The sequence below is a fragment of the Leptonychotes weddellii genome, chromosome 6 (assembly GCF_054177405.1).
Source record: "Leptonychotes weddellii isolate Sample4059 chromosome 6, ASM5417740v2, whole genome shotgun sequence".
Taxonomy (NCBI): Eukaryota; Metazoa; Chordata; class Mammalia; order Carnivora; family Phocidae; genus Leptonychotes; species Leptonychotes weddellii.
This window is the reverse complement of record NC_138374.1, coordinates 95,610,795-95,627,961: the sequence shown is the minus strand read 5'-3', so window position 1 is coordinate 95,627,961 and position 17,167 is coordinate 95,610,795. Positions and strand designations below refer to the sequence as shown.

Below are 17,167 nucleotides of genomic sequence, written 5' to 3'. Positions count from 1 at the left end.
GCTCTTTGGGTTGGAAGGGTTGGAAAGCACTTTCCCAGACACCCTTGCAGCTAGGGTTCTGGGTGAGAACTAAGTTCCGCAAGTAGATGCACATTTGCAAGATTTCAGGAGTGGAATTGCTGGGTCATCTGGTAAGCCTATGTTTAAATTTTTGAGGAACTGCCAAACTGTTTTCCAAAGAGGCTGCTCCATTTTACATTCCCACCAGCAATGTATGACGCTTCCGATGTCCCTACATCCTCACAAATGCTTGTTATTGTCTGCTTTTCGACTATGGTCATCTTAGTAGGTGTGAAATAATATCTCTTCATGGTTTAATTTGCATTTCCTTACGGCTAATGATGCTGAGCAGCTTTTCATGTGCATATTGGCCATTTTTACCTTCTTTGGACTCTTGAACTTTCGTGGCAACCTTGCAGGTAGTAGCCTGCATGGTAGGTTAATTCCACCCTGTTCTGAGAGTTATTCCCAAAAGTACTGCTTCATATTTTCTCCTTTAGCTCTCCTGGCAATTTTGTAAATACTCAATTTACTGTTTAAAATAGGTTTTATTGGGGCTCCTGGGTGGCTCAGTCGTTAAGCGTCTGCCTTCGGCTCGGGTCATGATCCCAGGGTCCTGGGATCGAGCCCCGCATCGGGCTCCCTGCTCAGCAGGAAGCCTGCTTCTCCCTCTCCCACTCCCCCTGCTTGTGTTCCCTCTCTCGCTGTGTCTCTCTCTGTCAAATAAATAAATAAAATCTTTAAAAAATAATAAAAAATAAAATAGGTTTTATTTTCTGCACTGAACTCTGACTGATAAAGCTGTTGAAAAATATTACTCAGAGGCTATTTGCTGGGTTGTTTTATATTTTACTGCTGTGCTCTAAATATTTAAGGTTGCTAGACATAATAGTATTTATTATACTCTTAACCTAACTCTATAACCTCTTGTTATAAATACTATTAGTTATACATACATGTGTTAATCTTCTACTGGTGCCATAAAAATTACCACAAATTTAGCAGCTTAAGCAACACAAATTTATTATGTTATAGTTCTCTAAGTCAGAAGTCCAACACAGGTCTCACAGACTAAAATCAAGGTGTCGACAAGGCTGTATTCCTTTCTGGATGCTCTAAGGGAAGATCCATTTCTGTGCCCATTGGAGTTGTTAACAGAACTCAATTCCTTGCAGTTCTAGGACTGAGATCCCTGTTTCCTTGATGGTTGCCAGCTGAGGGCCATACCCAGCTTCTAGAGGCCAACAGTAGTTCTTAGCTTGTGTCCTCCCTTCCTCCATCTTCAAAGCCAGCAAGTGTAGGCTGAATTCCTTCTCTCTCATACTTCCACTGTGTCCTCCTCCTTCTCTGACCTGTTCAACTTCCTTCTTTTTCCACTTCAAAGACTCAGGCAATTAGGTTGGGCCCATCCCGAGAATCCAAGTTAATCTCACCATCTCATGGTCCTTAACCTTAATCACATCTGCAAAGTCTCTTTGGTTACGTAAGGTATGTATTCAAGTTCTGAGGTACACCAAGAACATCTTGCGGGGAGGCTATTATCCTGCTTACCACAATACAGATCTTCACAGTTTAAAAATTCCAAGTGAGAAGTCATTTGACATTAAAACTTTAATATTGGGTTGTTCCTGCATTCAGATATAGCTTATTATTTTTTCAAAGTACTTCAAACATTTCATAACTACTAATTATAACTAGTGATAATTATAACCATAATCTGAAGGTATAAAATAAAATACGATACTTTGACACCAAAGCCCCAGGACACAAAAGGTAATAGCCCAAGTTCCTGCCACCTTTTCTAGCACTGAGACATACCTGAGTAATAACAGCTTTTATTTATTTATTTATTTATTATAAAGATTTTATTTATTTATTTGAGAGAGAGAGAATGAGAGACAGAGAGCACGAGAGGGAGGAGGGTCAGAGGGAGAAGCAGACTCCCCGCCGAGCAGGGAGCCCGATGCGGGACTCGATCCCGGGACTCCAGGATCATGACCTGAGCCGAAGGCAGTCGCTTAAACAACTGAGCCACCCAGGCGCCCAATAACAGCTTATATTTAAATAGCACTGTACAGGGGCATCTAGCTGGTCAGTCAGTGGAGCACGTGCCTCTTGATCTCAGGGTCGTGAGTTCGAGCCCCATGATGGGTGTAGAGCTTACATACATACATACATACATACATACAAAGCACTGCCCATTATTTCCTTTAAAATATGTGTTTTACAATATCTCCGGGAGGTCCACAAATGGAGCAAGTCTATTATTCCCTTTTTACAAATGAGAAAATAGAACTCAGAAAGACTACCCGTGTATTAATATGCTTATTATTACATATTAATGTGTCATTAATGTGTCATAATATTACATATTATTTCTTTCAGATGAAGTGATATCTTATGAGGGGCATGCAACTGTGGACTACACATAGAAAATGAGCTGGTCACAATCTTCACAGGGAAACCCAGGACATTCATAATATTTTTAGGAATGACTTAAAAACAACAAATAGTATTTGCTGATTTGATCGAAAGGTGAAGCGTTCACTTTGAGAAAAACCAAGGAGTAAGCACTTGCTTTTCAAGGTTTTCATGAAGCTATGTTACCTCACTCTTCTTAAATGTACACATGAAAGAGGCACTATGAGACACTCTGCCTCTGGGATCTTGTCCCTTTTACTAGGGTACAACAAGGGACAGAAGAGTAAGTGGACAAGGACACAAAGGCATGCATAAAGCAAATCTTAACAAAGCAAAAGCCAGTAGAGTTAATAATCCTACACACAGAAGGGTGGTCTTGTGTCTTCTTCAGATTGTTTTCTGATTCATCAAAGATACTGTAAGCTTCAAATTTAAAATCTTTGATTCTATGATTTTTTCAACTGTGCCCCTCCCAAAGAAATGAGAAAAAATGAGAAAACAACTCTATTCATCGGCATCTACCCTACCATCTGCCTTCTTTACCTTCCAGCACCAGTTAAGGAAACAGGATGGTCAATCAGGTATTTGAACTTATTTCTTCTGATAGGGTGATACCAGACTTGGTCAGCCGGACGCAGAAGTGTACCCTAAGAAAAAGCAAATACATGAATATACAGCAGAGGGAGCTCTAGTCAAATGAAATCTGTTAATCCTTTGGAATGTTTACATTAAAGGCATTTGGATAGTCTATGGAAAAAAGAGAGAGCAGAATGCTTAATCAATACAATGGAGAAAAACTGAAACTGGGACAATTCAAAAGTGAAAGAAAAATATCAAGACTGACAGTAGTAATAATGATCACTTAGGTAAATCACATTTTAAAAAGCATTTCCTTGGAAACACTGTTGCAAATTATTTTAGTTTTCATTCTAGGAAATGAATTTTAAAGTATTTTGAAAGACAATCAGGAACATATGACACTGGGACGCCTGGGTGGCTCAGTCGTTAAGCGTCTGCCTTCAGCTCAGGTCATGATCCCAGGGTCCTGCATTAGGCTTCTTGCTGGGCAGGGAAACTGCTTCTCTCTCTGCCTGCCACTCCCCCTGCTTGTGCTTGCTCTCTCTTTCTGACAAATAAATAAATAAAATCTTAAAAAAAAAAAGGAATATATAACATTAAAAAAGAAACAAGCCCAAAATGAAGTCACTTGTGCTAAGCCTCACATCAGCAAACCAACACTTAACACCTTACCTAATGGCAGTTGTGGCATCTCCCAAGAGTGGCATTTTAAGCCAATCAGCTGGAAGTTCCTGATCAGCACAGAGAGGTAATCAGCCTGATAGGCTCCCACCCTTCCCCAGAAGATGACCTTGCCCAAAATAACCCTTTCTTCTGTTTCCTTGTCCCTGCCCCTTTCCGCCAAAAACAGCCCTCTATTTTGTATAGCTTCTCAGAATTCCTTTCCACTTCCTATATGGGATGCTGCCTGACTCATGAATTGTTGAATAAAGCCACTTAGAGCCTCAAATTTACTCAGTTGAATTTTGGTTTTTACAAGAACATGCTCAATAAATACCTAATGAACTGGATACCAAAAAGACATATGTTCCCCAGTTCTTCGTATAGGTATATACTCACCTTTGGGGTTTTAGTTTTCTTAGGGGGCAGTAAGTTTTCAGGACAAGGACCAGCATTGGCTGCATAGGTCAGAGAAAGAAGAACTTCCTCAGGGATGAACTCATTCTGAAGGGATGTAGGAAGGGGTTTTGAACGATCCACCATATTTTTTTTCTCCTTTAGTTCAGGAAGTACTAAGAAAGTAACAGGAAAGAAAAACTTGCTGCAGTTTTTTGTAGTTAGTTGGAAATTCCCAGGCTGCTTCATCAATACTACCTGTATATTTCTAACAGAGCAAACACTGTTTCTGGTTGCCAAGAATAGTTAACAGTACTGAACATCATCTAGTCAAGAAAAAAATGCTCATATTGCCTGCCCTCCTCACACTTTTAACACACACAGTTTCAAAAACTGAGGCACAAAGATGAACCTCCATTATTCCAAATTCAAAGCTGAAAATTAAACTCACATCACCTGCTCAATTAAGTGGAACAGACTTAAAATGACTATTTTCCCTTTGATGTGAAAAGGACAAAAGAAAGTTCCCCTCACAACTGTCAAATTATTTAGTAATTATTTCTATGTAAATCCAAAGGTGAGGATAACTGCATTAATTGGGGCATTTTTAGAGTGGAAGGGATCTGAGTTGGGTTTAAGAGGAAAAGCAGAATTAGGATTGTTGGAAATGAAGAGAGTGGAATAATCTGAGCAAACTGGCAGAGTCAGAACTGTACCAAGAGTGTTCTATTCAGCCTGAGTAGGGCGGAGGAGTTGTAAAGACAGGGAATGGGAACAAATAGGTAAAGGCCTCCTGTGAAATCAGTCAAGGAGAGTGGGGTTGTGGTTCTTACAGAACTCTCCACTAATCTACGCCCTTCACAAAGTATGGCTTATGTTAATGATATATTTTTGGAATGTTGGTGAGGGGCGTAGATTAGTGGATTAACAAACTCAACTTTGTTTACATTTCCTTATGCCTCTGTTTCCCACATCACTCATGGAAGAGAGGGTGATGTTAGGGCTCCAGAAAATTGAATTATGGGTCTCTGAAAGTTAGGCTATTGATAAGAATGCTTTTTCCTTGTAAATCACTAAGACATTGGAAAACTGATGGAGACTCATGTCTCGCGGGACTGTGATCTCTATTAGTTAACCGTTTGTTTTTCCATTCCCTTGGCTTTAGGACAGCCAGCAGTACCTGAGGAATGTCACACACATCCCACCCAGGAGGGGGGCTGGGAGGATTGTGGGCTGTCAGCTTGTGCTTTGCCCTCAGCTTGCTTTCTGCTCCCTCATCATTAATTTCTATAAGGAGGTATCATGCCTTCCTTGTTCACCAGCAAAACTTCTGAAGTTCACATTACCAAATCTCTTTATCTCTTGAATATTTGAAATGGAGTTAAATATCACAAGAAATAGGAAGAAAAAAAAAGCTGGGTGGGGCTTTAGCACAATCTCTTCTAAAAAAAAAAAAAAAGATGAAGGTGTTGGAGGGAGTTTTGACATAATGGGAGTAGGGATGAGTCTAGCTGATTCTTATTCTAGTGCAGATCTGCAGTTATCTCTAGATGAATGAAAATCTTAAGGGAATTCTTGTCATTTAGATATATTGTTAAAACCTGATACAAACTGGTTCCTTAAAGTCAGAGCCCAGGTACCAAAAAAAGTAGTTTCATGCAACTACTGGAACTTAAAATAGGGTGAATTTAAAACTATAAAACTAGGGGTGCCTGGGTGCTTCAGTCTGCTGAGCATATGACTCCTGATTTGGGCTCAGGTCATGATTTTAGGGTGGCGAGATCCAGCCATCCCTTGCACTCTGCACTTAGCAGGGGGGTAATGCTTGGGTATTGTCCCTCTCCTTCTGCCGCTCCCCCCACTTTTTCTCCCTCTCTAAAATAAATAAATCTCTAAAAAGAAGTTTTAAAGCAATATAAAATTCATCATCATTTGAAAAAAATTAGTCTTTAGGTGGAGTAGTGAGACAGGACTCTGACTCAAAAGTACTATAAAAGGAATGGCTTTTGATTTTATTGAAACAAGTGTATTAGAAAAACGAAACTAATTAAGGTATCCTGAAGTCTCAGACTCAGGGGAACGGGGGAAGGGGCTGTGAGTTCCATCCACGGCCGTGATTACTTGTGTCTGCGGGATCCTTGAAGAACTTTACCTGTCTCCTCCTTGGATGCAGAGACTCTTAATTTCTTGCCCTCAGGTGTTGACAAGGAGGTTAGCAATGTGGAGGACGTTTTCGGAAGAGACATAACAGTCAAGGCCTCCTACCACTCGCTTTAGTAATTTGAAATATCGCTCCAGAAAGCTATCATAGAAACAAATCAGCGGCGTACTGGGGTCTGGCCGTGCCGCCACACTGTCCTGCAGGCAAAAAAGAGAGAGATCCATTTAGTGCTTATGTTAGGATCAGAGTTTATAATTCATCTAGCTTCGGTTTTCCTTCTTTGGGGAGCCTTCTGCGTTCTCTCAGGTCACCTGACGCGACTGAGAAGCCTGCTCGGGCCCCCCACCGACCGCCGGCCCCACCCGGAGGGGGTCCCCGGCTCCAGACGGGGAGCTCGGGGCCGAGGCCTCGCCCGCACGCAGCGCCCTGGGGCACAGCAGCTCCGCGGACTCGGGGCAGGGCAGCGTGGGCGCCGGGTCCGCCTCAGAAGTGATGGGAAACAGACACAACTGCTACCGGTAAATTGTGTTTCCCGCCAGACAGCTGGGCGCCTCGCCCTTTTCCGGAGCGCCTGCGTGTCGTCATAGAAACCCAGGACCCCGAGCTTTGGCCGCCCTCACTGGGGGCTGTCTTCAGCGGTGCCGGCGGAGGAGGGGGACTGCTAAAGACTCCCAACACCCAGGGATGCGGTGGTTTTTCACCACAGCATAGGTTCAGCAGCAATAGAGAACAAACATACTTAATCGGGCCGTTCTCACGGAGTGCGCAAGTGACTCGATCCCGGCGCTTCCGCCCGCAGGTCGTCGCCAGTGCGCAGGCGCCAGCGGGGGCCGGGGTCGCTCTTCCGCCCCCGCGGACTACCTTCGGGGCACCCGGCGCCAGATTGGAACCAGCATCTCGGAAGAGATTTGTTTTTCCATTACTCTCTCCCACTTTTTTGTTATTTTTCCTATTTTTCTAAAAGCCAAATCCAAGGCGAAATTAGGTAACCAAAAGCTCTGGGTTCCCATCTGTTGAGGCTTCCTTGCGGATGCTGCCCCTGCCCTTGACCTCTTGGTTAAGTCTTCCTTGGGCACTTACGCACAACCCCCACCCCACCCAGCACGTTCAAGGCATTTTTAGGTCGAGGATTTTTTTTCGCTGGAGGCAGGGAAGGAGATTGCGCTTTAGGCGGAGTCAACCCAAGTAAAATTGTTGGGGCTTCCCAGAAACCTGTTCTCAGGGAAGAATGGGATAAACAAATTGGCAAGGAAGAGCTGAAATCCCGCCCCTTGCCGCCACCAGGGATCATTTTCTGTTAATATGGAGCCTTAGGGCGCCTGGGTGGTTCAGTCGGCTAAGTGTCTGCTTTGGGCTCAGGTCATGATCTCAGGGTCCTGGGATCCAGCCCCACATCGGGATCCCTGCTCAGGGAGAGCCTGCTTCTTACCCCTGCTCGTGCTCACTCACTCTACACTTGTTAGAGCCCTAGCAATATTATGAACAAATTCCCTAATACCGCTCACTACCTTAAAAAAAAAAAGATGGAACCTTAATGCCAAATAGTACGAGTGGAATCCCAGTGTCTAGATGACTCTAGTCTGGCAAATAAATTTTAGAAGGGAAGATAACTTGTTCAACCGTCCTACTCCTTAGGACCAAGCACAGTGCCTGGCCCAAACTACCTGGTGTTTGAAAATCAACTGGACAGTTCTATTCCTGTGCTGATGGATTTGGTCTCTGGTTTCTGATTTTCAGGATAATAGCAATGATAATAGCAACGAAAAAATATGAGCAAAGTGTTAAAAATAAAAACACACAATCTTGTGTGCCTGGGTGGCTCATTCGGTTAAGTATCTGGCTCTTGGGTTTCGGCTCAGGCCATGATCTCATGGGTGGTGGGAGCTCTGCAATGTGGGGGAGGGAGTTCAGCGTGAAGATTCACTCCCTGTCCCTCCCCTTCCCCCTCACGCTCTCTGTAAACACACACACACAGAGTCTCTATGGAGGTCAGCTTGAAGATTCACTCCCTGTCCCTCCCCTTCCCCCTCACGCTCTCTGTAAACACACACACACACACACAGTCTCTATGGCCCATTCTAATTCTCCTAGTCAAACACCCTGGCTAGCTGAGCATTCTAGCCTTTAGCCCTATACCATCACTCTAATTTTTTTCTAGATTTTCCAAGAATCTACAGAGACAACACTCACATAGCACACATGTAGTTCCCTCTAAGGACTGGCAATGATCAAACAGGTGAAAGGCAAAAGCAATGCACAAGTAGGTGGAAGGTAACTTTCCTCCAGTTTATTTGCCTTCTGCCTTCCTCAGTGGTGGTGTGACTCTACATTCTAGTTTGGAACCATAACCAGAAGACTGAACTTCAGAGATCCTAAAATTCCAGCGTTCAGCTTACAGTTTATTAAGCCTTTGGGTACTGGAAGAACAAGGTAACTGATCTTTCATATTCTTAACCTAGTTTAAAAATAGTATGTAGGGGACTGATAGAAGAGATGAAGACAAGTGAACAGATTCAAGAGACACATAGAAAGTAAAATCTATAGAATTTGGTAAGTGATTGGATCTGTGGTATGAAGAAAAAGACATCAAAGGTTACTTCTCATTTTCTATCCTGTGCAATGGTGTGATTACACATAGTTTCCTGAGTAAAGGTCTGCGTTAAAGTTGTAGAAGTATATGAAGTAAATGCCCAAAGACAGATGAACACTTAAGAATATTACACTAAGACCATAGCTATTGAAGAATACAGTTGCTACTCTTGGGAAACTCCTCGTAATTTTGTTTTGTTTTGTTTTGTTTTTAAAGATTTTATTTATTTGACACAGACAGCGAAAGAGACAGAGAGCAAGCACAAGCAGGGGGAACAACAGGCAGGGGAGAAGCAGGCTCCCTGCTGAGCAAGGAGCCCGAAGCAGGCCTCGATCCCAGGACCCCGGGATCATGACCTGAGGCGAAGGCAGCCACTTAACTGAACTGAGCCACCCAGGCGCCCCTCTCATAATTTTGATTGATAGCAAGGGAACCCTAAAGTGGAGAGAGGTAAAGTATTATTGAAGTCTTTGATGGAAAATATCACAGCAAAATCCAAGATGAGCAGGTAATAATTTTCCTAAATAGAACACATCATGATAGTAAAAATGTCAGCCATAGTTATAATAAACAGGGCTAACTGCGCTTATTGGCATTGACTAAATTCTTTGGCAGCTTAACAAATACCCAACTCAGCAGTAGGGTCCTCTGGCTTCAAGTGGAATCTCAGAAGAGATTCAGTTATTGTGATCACCAAACATGCCCTGAGCTGGGGAAAAAAACAAACAGTAGGAGCGTGTTTGCACCAACCTTTTAACAATTCATTTTTTTTTTTTTTTTTGAGAGGGACAACAAGCAGGGAGAGGGGCAGAGGCAGAGAATCTTAAGCAGGATCCAAGCTCAGCGCAGAGCCCTAGGTGGGGCTCGATCTCATGGCCCTGAGCCAAAATCAGGGATGCTTAAGTAACTGAGCAACCCAGGCGCCCCTTACCGATTCAGTTTCTAAGTGTGTGGGCAGGGATTACACACTCATTTGTGGGCACTTACAAATAGCATGCATAGCTTCCTGAAGGAGTCTGACTGGGGAAAAGACCAGTAATTGTACTTAGTGTAGCTAAAGATTGAAGGTATCAAGTAAGTGTTGTGAAGGAGACACTGAGAAAGAAATCTAGGCACTGCCGAGCCAAGTGCCTCTCAGGGGAAGAGTAACTTCTAGTGTTGCTTCCACAGGACATTCCTAAAACCGAAATGATGCCTCAGCTTGTCTCAGTTATGTCATTACTAAGTACCTTCCGATTCCACATAGGTGTGCCGACAGGAAGAAATATGCTTTTGGTTTTTGTTCACAAGCATATCTTCAGTGCACAGCACAGTATCTGGAACGTGGTGTTGATGCAATCTAGAAGAAATTCATCTTTCTCATCATACCATAAATTAGGCTTCTACGGAGCAAATTCAGTCAGCAACCATGCCAACCTGATTTCTCATGGTATATTTACCAACCTGTGTGATTTCTCATGGTATAGTTACAAACCGGTATTCCAGTGACCTTCGTTCATTGGAGTCCAGATGCAAGCTGAGCCTAAAAGGTCAGGACCCTCAACTTCAGTAAATTCAAGGAAAACTTCCACACCATGCTTTTGCCCCTGGTGCCAAAGAATACTCACTTGGTCCAAGAAACAGGAAGGGGCCCATCTAATTTCTGAAGGGACTTCCCCCTTCCCACTTCTCTGGCCCTGCAGAGGCAGGTGGCTAGAGCCAGAGCATGGAAGATTAGAGGACTTCTTAGCTGTTAGTATGATGATGCTTCTATGGAAAGAATGTTGTGATGTCAAATCCTACTCATAATGGGTTCCTATTACGAGGAGATTCTTTGGAGGAAGGAAAGCAATGAATCTTGCTTCAAAATCAGTTTCCCCAAGTCTTGTCTGAAAAAGCACACTTTTCAACCAACAGATTTGCCACCTCTCATTAGAAGACTAAGTCCATATCTACCCATTTAGGGGGAGGAGGTGGGTACATTTTGAGAAATAGCCATTCACATGTTTTAAGAGGCCAACTGCAAAAGGAATCAAACAACAAATAATGACCACAATAAAGAGAGGAGGCTCAAAGTGTCAGTGTCACAACTGGGCTCTATCACTTATTAATTTGTAATCTTTAACATGGCTCCCCCTCCATCATTCTGGATAAGAAAGTTATTTGCCTTCTCTTTGGCTATACTCAGCACATAAAGCTGCCTGACATTAAGATGAAAAACATCTGGGGCTCCTGGGTGGCTCAGTTGGTTAGGCATCTGCCTTTGGCTCAGGTCATGATAGGAATGAGCCCCACATCAGGCTCCCTGCTCAGTGGGGAGTCTGCTTCTCCCTATGCCCCTCACCCTGCTAGTGCTCTCTCTCTCTCTCGCTCTCAAATTAAATCTTTTAAAAATTAAAAGTGAAAAAAATCTGTAATTATGAAATATGTAGATACTGAATAAACTTGATTACTTTTAAAAACAACAGAGACTAGGCTTTTTCCAAATATATTTATTTACCACATTCTTCACATATGCAATACTTTGCCATTTTGTATGTAGATTTTAAGTTAACGCTAAGACAATGCATACTGAACAAAGTGATAGTACCAGTGATTAGATAAACAGGGCAGGGCATGGGGGGGGCAGGTCATGAACAGAAATTCTGGAAAAGAGCAAACACGACTGAATTAGAAAAGACATCTTTAATTATAGAGAAACTTTTAAAACCACCTCAGATGTCCATGACCCCTCTGCTGCGCTCAGAACACAATGGATTTAAAGCACAAGCTGGTCAAGTGTAGACACAGGAAGGAAGCAGCCACACGGGCCCAAATGGTGGAGCCGTGGCTGGAGAGGGAGCGTTCTTCTCACCCAAGAACTGGCACATTTGCACACGGGAATTCAAACTGTATCCCTAAGTGACTGCATGCACAAACTGCCCCGTGTCTCAGAGTTAGTTAGAACCATGAGAAAGCACACCTACCACTTCACTAAAACAAACAAACCCCACAGCACAGGGGATAACCTGCTAGCTTAAAGGTTAGCACTCCCTTGGGAGTGCTAGTAGAAAGAAGGAAGCATTTAGAAAAAAATACAGAAGAGGCAGCTTCAGTTTTTTTTTTTTTTTTTAAACTATCACTTCTGAGATTAACCCTTTTTCTCAAATCCAAATTAGCTATTAAAAAGTCTTTATGCGGGGCACCTGGGTAGCTCAGTCATTAAGCGTCTGCCTTCGGCTCAGGTCATGATCCCAGGGTCCTGGGATCGAGCCCCGCATCGGGCTACCTGCTCAGCGGGAAGCCTGCTTTTCCCCCTCCCACTCCCCCTGCTTGTGTTCCCTCTCTCGCTGTGTCTCTCTCTGTCAAATAAAATCTTAAGAAAAAAAAAAGTCTTTATGCTTTACAGAAAAAAAGTGGGAACTTTATTAAAAGGACTTCGTAGATTATATAGATTGGACAGCTTTCCAGTTTTATCATTACTGATGTTCAAGCAGGGCATTAAATTTAGGGTGAGAAAGAGCATGGGCGGACCAAGCAAGAAGGACTCCATTCTCCCCATTTCAACCAGAGTTGAAGCCATGTTTTACCTCCTTTATAAACAGGGTTCCAAAATTCTACTACCTGATAGAAACTTTAGTGATGTTAGAAACTACTGAAATGCTTATATAAGCTTTACTAGTAATACTCATTTTATTCTTCAGAACCTTTACGTCCCAGTTTCTTCAATTTCTGAGCCATAAACATAAAGCTTACAGCTTAAGTAAAACGGTGACCAAGACAGATCCTTCTCCGATAGTATATATGCACACATATATAAACTGTATTATAAATCTATGTAAGTCACATAAAATTTTGCACAAGGTTAGTAAGCAAGTCCATTACACGTTATTAACAAAAGTATGAACTATCTTCCATTAAGACTATAAGCATTGTTTATACTGGCAAAATTAGGGCCTCATTAGTTTCCTTCCTCTTCATAAATTCTAAAATTTAACTATAAAGTATACACACTAGTTCTAACACTTAAATACCTAGGCAAAGGTAGACATGCTTTTCTTTTAGAAGCCTACCCTTATGCTAAACAGATAAATATGAAAGTAATTTTGGAGGTGGAAACATAAGTGCCTTTAATAATCTTGTTAAATTCTAGTTAGTTCCATTATGGGAGTGTTTATCAGTCCAGGTACGATGGGCATTCACATCATCGCGAGTCTATTTAAAAGCACATATTCTCAGGACTGTGCATTTGAAACATTCACATTTTTAAAACATTCCAATGAGATAGTAAGGATTCAGGTTTAGAATTTATGGACGATAAGAACATAATGAGGCCCTTTTCCTGCCAGGGCCAGCGTTTTCTAACAAACCTTTGAGGTAGCTATTGCCCCCATTTTACAGATGAGTAAAACTGTGGCTCTGATAAACAAAGCAACTGTGCCCATTGTCACACTGCTAGTAAGGATGGGGCCATCTTAAACATCTGTGCATGCTTTTTTGCTGCACCAGTGGTTTTCCGACTGGGTATTTGGGGATAGGAGAAAATGGGTGTCCCAAACAACTGGACTCCAGCCCTGCGTCCCAATCTCAACCAGAAGCAGCTATATTTTACCTGTTTTGCATGCTGGGCTTAAGTGTAACTATCTTTTTTTATGGTTTCATAACTAAAACATACTCATCAGGCAAACCCAGTTACTACAGTTGTGTTAGTTTACGTTCATTATTTTTCCCCATACAAAATAATGAACTTTACTCAAAATTACTCATGACCACAGAAAACAAACATCTTTTTGCATAAAAGACCTCAACAATTCATAAATTAGATCTTTTTAGGCTACATAACCCACATGACCAACCTTTTAAATACATAATGTTCTATTAGGCTTTCTATAAAGAATTCAGGATTCCATTTTTCATGCCAAGTATAATTATAAAATTCAATGAAAACTGCCTACACTAAATCAATGACTTGTACAATATGATCTGTGTTTGCAATTATAGAGTATTTACTGTACCTTCTTCACCTGCCAATGTCACCCACTCTTACCCTACAACTAAAAGGAAAAAGCATTTCCCCCACTCCTCACGCTTCCAAAAGCAAAAAGTAGTTACTGAAAGGTTAAAAGCAACCTGAATTTTCTAATTAAATTCTAATGTAAAGCAAGCAACTTCACTTATGCAATTTTAGGAGATTAATCCACCAAAAAAAACCAAACAGCTCCATTTTCCTTCACTATCCAGGACTGAGAATGAAACCATCTAACAGATTTAAAACAAAGTCTGAGATATAGCTGTTGTCTTAGAGAAAACACCCACAATAATGGCTACTATCATTAATACTTCTTACAGGAAAGAAGTTTTAAACTCTTTTCTTTTCAGAAGGAAAACAAGTATCATCCTGTAACTAATTTTCACCCCTATTAGCAAAAGAGGGGAAAAAATCAATAAATCTTCCTGAAACACATCAGAAGTTTTAATTTATTTAGGAGTATAGGTAGTGGTTTAAATAAAACGATTTTTGCTAAGAGCGGCTAGCACTAAGACCATGGCTATAAAACTAGTTTCTGTCACAGAAAGTAGCTATTCCTTTAAGTGTTTGTGAAAACTTCTTAGGGCAGTCTTATCATTCTAAAGAGTCCTTAGTTTTAAACATTTTTTGTTGTCACCTCAAGGTCTTGGGCAGGGGGAAAAAAAAAACACTAATAAAGGGAAGATGAGAGCTAAAACAAACAAAAAAACTCACCAGCCTTCATCAGTCCTACAAATATTCAGAATCAATACAGAGCAACAAAATCAATGAGCAATGAGAACATAACATTTACAGCACTTAACAGAAATACAGATCAAAGAGTTCCATTCTCTCCCTTCAGTTGAGGACTTATTCATAAAACAGTCTTAGACCAATCTGGTTTTCTTAATTCCCTCATTATATTTAAAATGTAGTCCCATAAATTCAAGTGATTGAGCATTCTGATTTTTAATAAAAATACCAGAGATTACAAGATGTACGAAAGCAGTCTTGTTTGGAGGTTATGACTCCATCACAATTACACCACCACTGTCCAGACAATTACTGCTGGGACCATGTGAATTACTTTTTAAGAAATGACCTCGTGTCACATGCACTTCTGTCTGTCAAAGTTGGATTTTATATTTGAAAATTGCCTAAACTCATCTGGATCAAAGGTACTGATGAAAGAAAATGGGTACTTGTGGTACAAATTAAGTTGTGACTACTAAGAAACTCGATTCTCCTCCTTGTGACACTCAAACTGACTTTAAAACAATTCTAAAAAGATGTCCCAAAACTTTCTGGATGGAAGTAGGGCTATTAGAATACCAACAAAGCTTCTCAAGTTGGCTATTCCAAATGAAAATCACCTTTTGGGTAATTCTTAAGTCTCACTTCTCTGGGTGGAAAATACAACTCCACGGTCTCTGATAGGCCATTCAATGCTCCATCTTTACAAACATAATCACACCTCACACACACAAACAAAATAATTCCTGTACACCACACTGTATTAGCAATGGGCATCTTATAACATGGAAACATCACATATAGAGTACATTTTCTTGAAAATGATCACATATTAATTTGTTTCACCTAACGTATAATACCATTAAAAGTGTAATAATTGAGCAGTGCAGAAGCCAGCTTCTGGATCTTTAAAAATCATTTAATATTAATGGAGGTGATTAATACTTATATGTTACAGACTTACTAGCCTGCCAACTATTTCAAGTCAGTATTTATTAAACAATAAGTTTACCAAAGGGTACTTCTAAATAACTTCTCAAAAGTTATTAAAGTTTAAACAACAAAAAAAAAGTTATCCTCCACATAAGTTCCACGATAAAATAATTTAAACATACGATTGGCTCAGCAAGTCTTTTTTAAAAATTACTTTGGAAGTTGTAAAAGGAAATGTCTTTTCTTTGTCCTGTGCCACTTCTTTCTGTTCCCTCACTATGTAAGATTTCGGATGTAAACTCAAGAATTCAAGGTGAAAAGTAAAATCTTGCTTCACAAAAATCATGACCTACACTTTATAGAGAAAACAAGGTAAAAATTGAGTAGAACTGAACTTCTTTCCAAAAAAAAATACCATTAGGATGTATAACGAGATTATCTCTGGAAATGAGAGATTTTCGCTCTACTAGAGATAACAAAATGTTCCACATTATTTTCTTTTCTTTCCTAAGTACATAGTTAATTAGCATACATTCCAACAGTGTGCCTGAAAAAAATTTCTAAGCCTGAAATATTTAAATGATTTCTTCATAAGTGTTTTGGCTAAGTCAGTGGCCAAGGAAACATGCTGTTTAGTCACAATGTTTAGATGGGAGTCAAAAAACAAAAACCCAGCAAAAATCTGTCATTATGTCAGCTATATAAGTCTCCCTTCTCCCAAAAAGGTAAAGAAAAAAAAAAAAAAGTACTGCTTTAAGTGCACAAGATTCCAGTAAACTTGCAACATCTCAGCTGACCGAGGAATGGAGCAAGCCATCTGTAAAGCGCAGAGTGATCCAAATACCACAGATAACTTCAGTAATAGCTGGAAACAGATGCTGGCCCCAGATCAGGCAGAATACCCATCTTCAGTGTCAAGGAATGAAACAAAGTTCAAGCTTCTAAAACACGTAACGACAAGTCCAGGAACGTGGCCGGATATAATCCAGGAATGTGGGCTTCAATGGGGAAAGAAGAATGGAAGAGTAGTTTATTTGCACGCATGTGTGCACAAGGTCGTCAGGGTAGACAGGGGGTGTTAATTTTATAAACTGCACACCTCTACAATGCCTCCCAGCATGTCGGTAACCTTTAAGCTATAAGCAGCTTGCTAATTCAAAAGATGTTCATTATTTTTATCTACAACACAGATTATAGTGATTTAGAAGTTTTACACAAAGCTTTCAAAGTCCAGTAAACTCTATACAATTACACGGACTTCTGACCAAATTCCAAACAGGCACTACTTCTCTTTTGGATCTTGCATTTTATTTTAGCACAGACCTACTGTTAGTGGCCTAACCTCTAAATTGTAGTAGGGTAAAAGGATGATAAAATATATATACAAACTATAATACAAGGTTTAGAATTACTAAATTATCTAAATGAGAACAGATGAAGCACTATGAAATTCAGCAATAGGAAAAAACTGGAGCAAGAATCTGAAAAAGGTGGGGCGCCTGGGTGGCTCAGTCGTTAAGCGTGTCTTCGGCTCAGGTCATGATCCCAGGGTCCTGGGATGGAGCCCCGCATCGGGCTCCCTGCTCAGCGGGAAGCCTGCTTCTCCCTCTCCCACTCCCCCTGCTTGTGTTCCTTCTCTCGCTGTGTCTCTCTCTGTCAAATAAATAAATAAAATCTTTTTTTAAAAAAAAAAGAATCTGAGGGCGCC

General features: G+C 41.0%; 2 protein-coding genes across 5 annotated transcripts in view; both read right to left on the bottom strand.

Annotated features, from left to right (window-relative positions):
- Window positions 1–7,283, bottom strand: part of AXDND1 (axonemal dynein light chain domain containing 1) — a 77,772-nt gene extending 70,489 nt beyond the window's left edge. The window contains exons 1-4 of the mRNA XM_081823190.1: window positions 6,957–7,283; window positions 6,209–6,414; window positions 4,060–4,232; window positions 2,965–3,068 (exon numbers count right to left, since the gene is read on the bottom strand). Of these exons, the coding sequence (XP_081679316.1) occupies window positions 2,965–3,068; window positions 4,060–4,232; window positions 6,209–6,302 (371 nt within the window). The 5' untranslated portion in view covers window positions 6,303–6,414; window positions 6,957–7,283. The remainder of the gene's footprint in view (window positions 1–2,964; window positions 3,069–4,059; window positions 4,233–6,208; window positions 6,415–6,956) is intronic.
- Window positions 7,284–11,263: 3,980 nt separating this feature from the next.
- The window catches only part of SOAT1 (sterol O-acyltransferase 1), a 75,435-nt gene continuing 69,531 nt past the window's right edge, over window positions 11,264–17,167 (bottom strand). For all 4 annotated transcript variants that reach the window (XR_014146442.1, XM_081824684.1, XM_081824683.1 and 1 more), the window contains one exon: window positions 11,264–16,457. Coding sequence is in view for 3 of the 4 variants with exons in the window: in XM_081824684.1 (XP_081680810.1) it covers window positions 16,401–16,457 (57 nt within the window). In the remaining variant the exon portion in view is untranslated. The remainder of the gene's footprint in view (window positions 16,458–17,167) is intronic.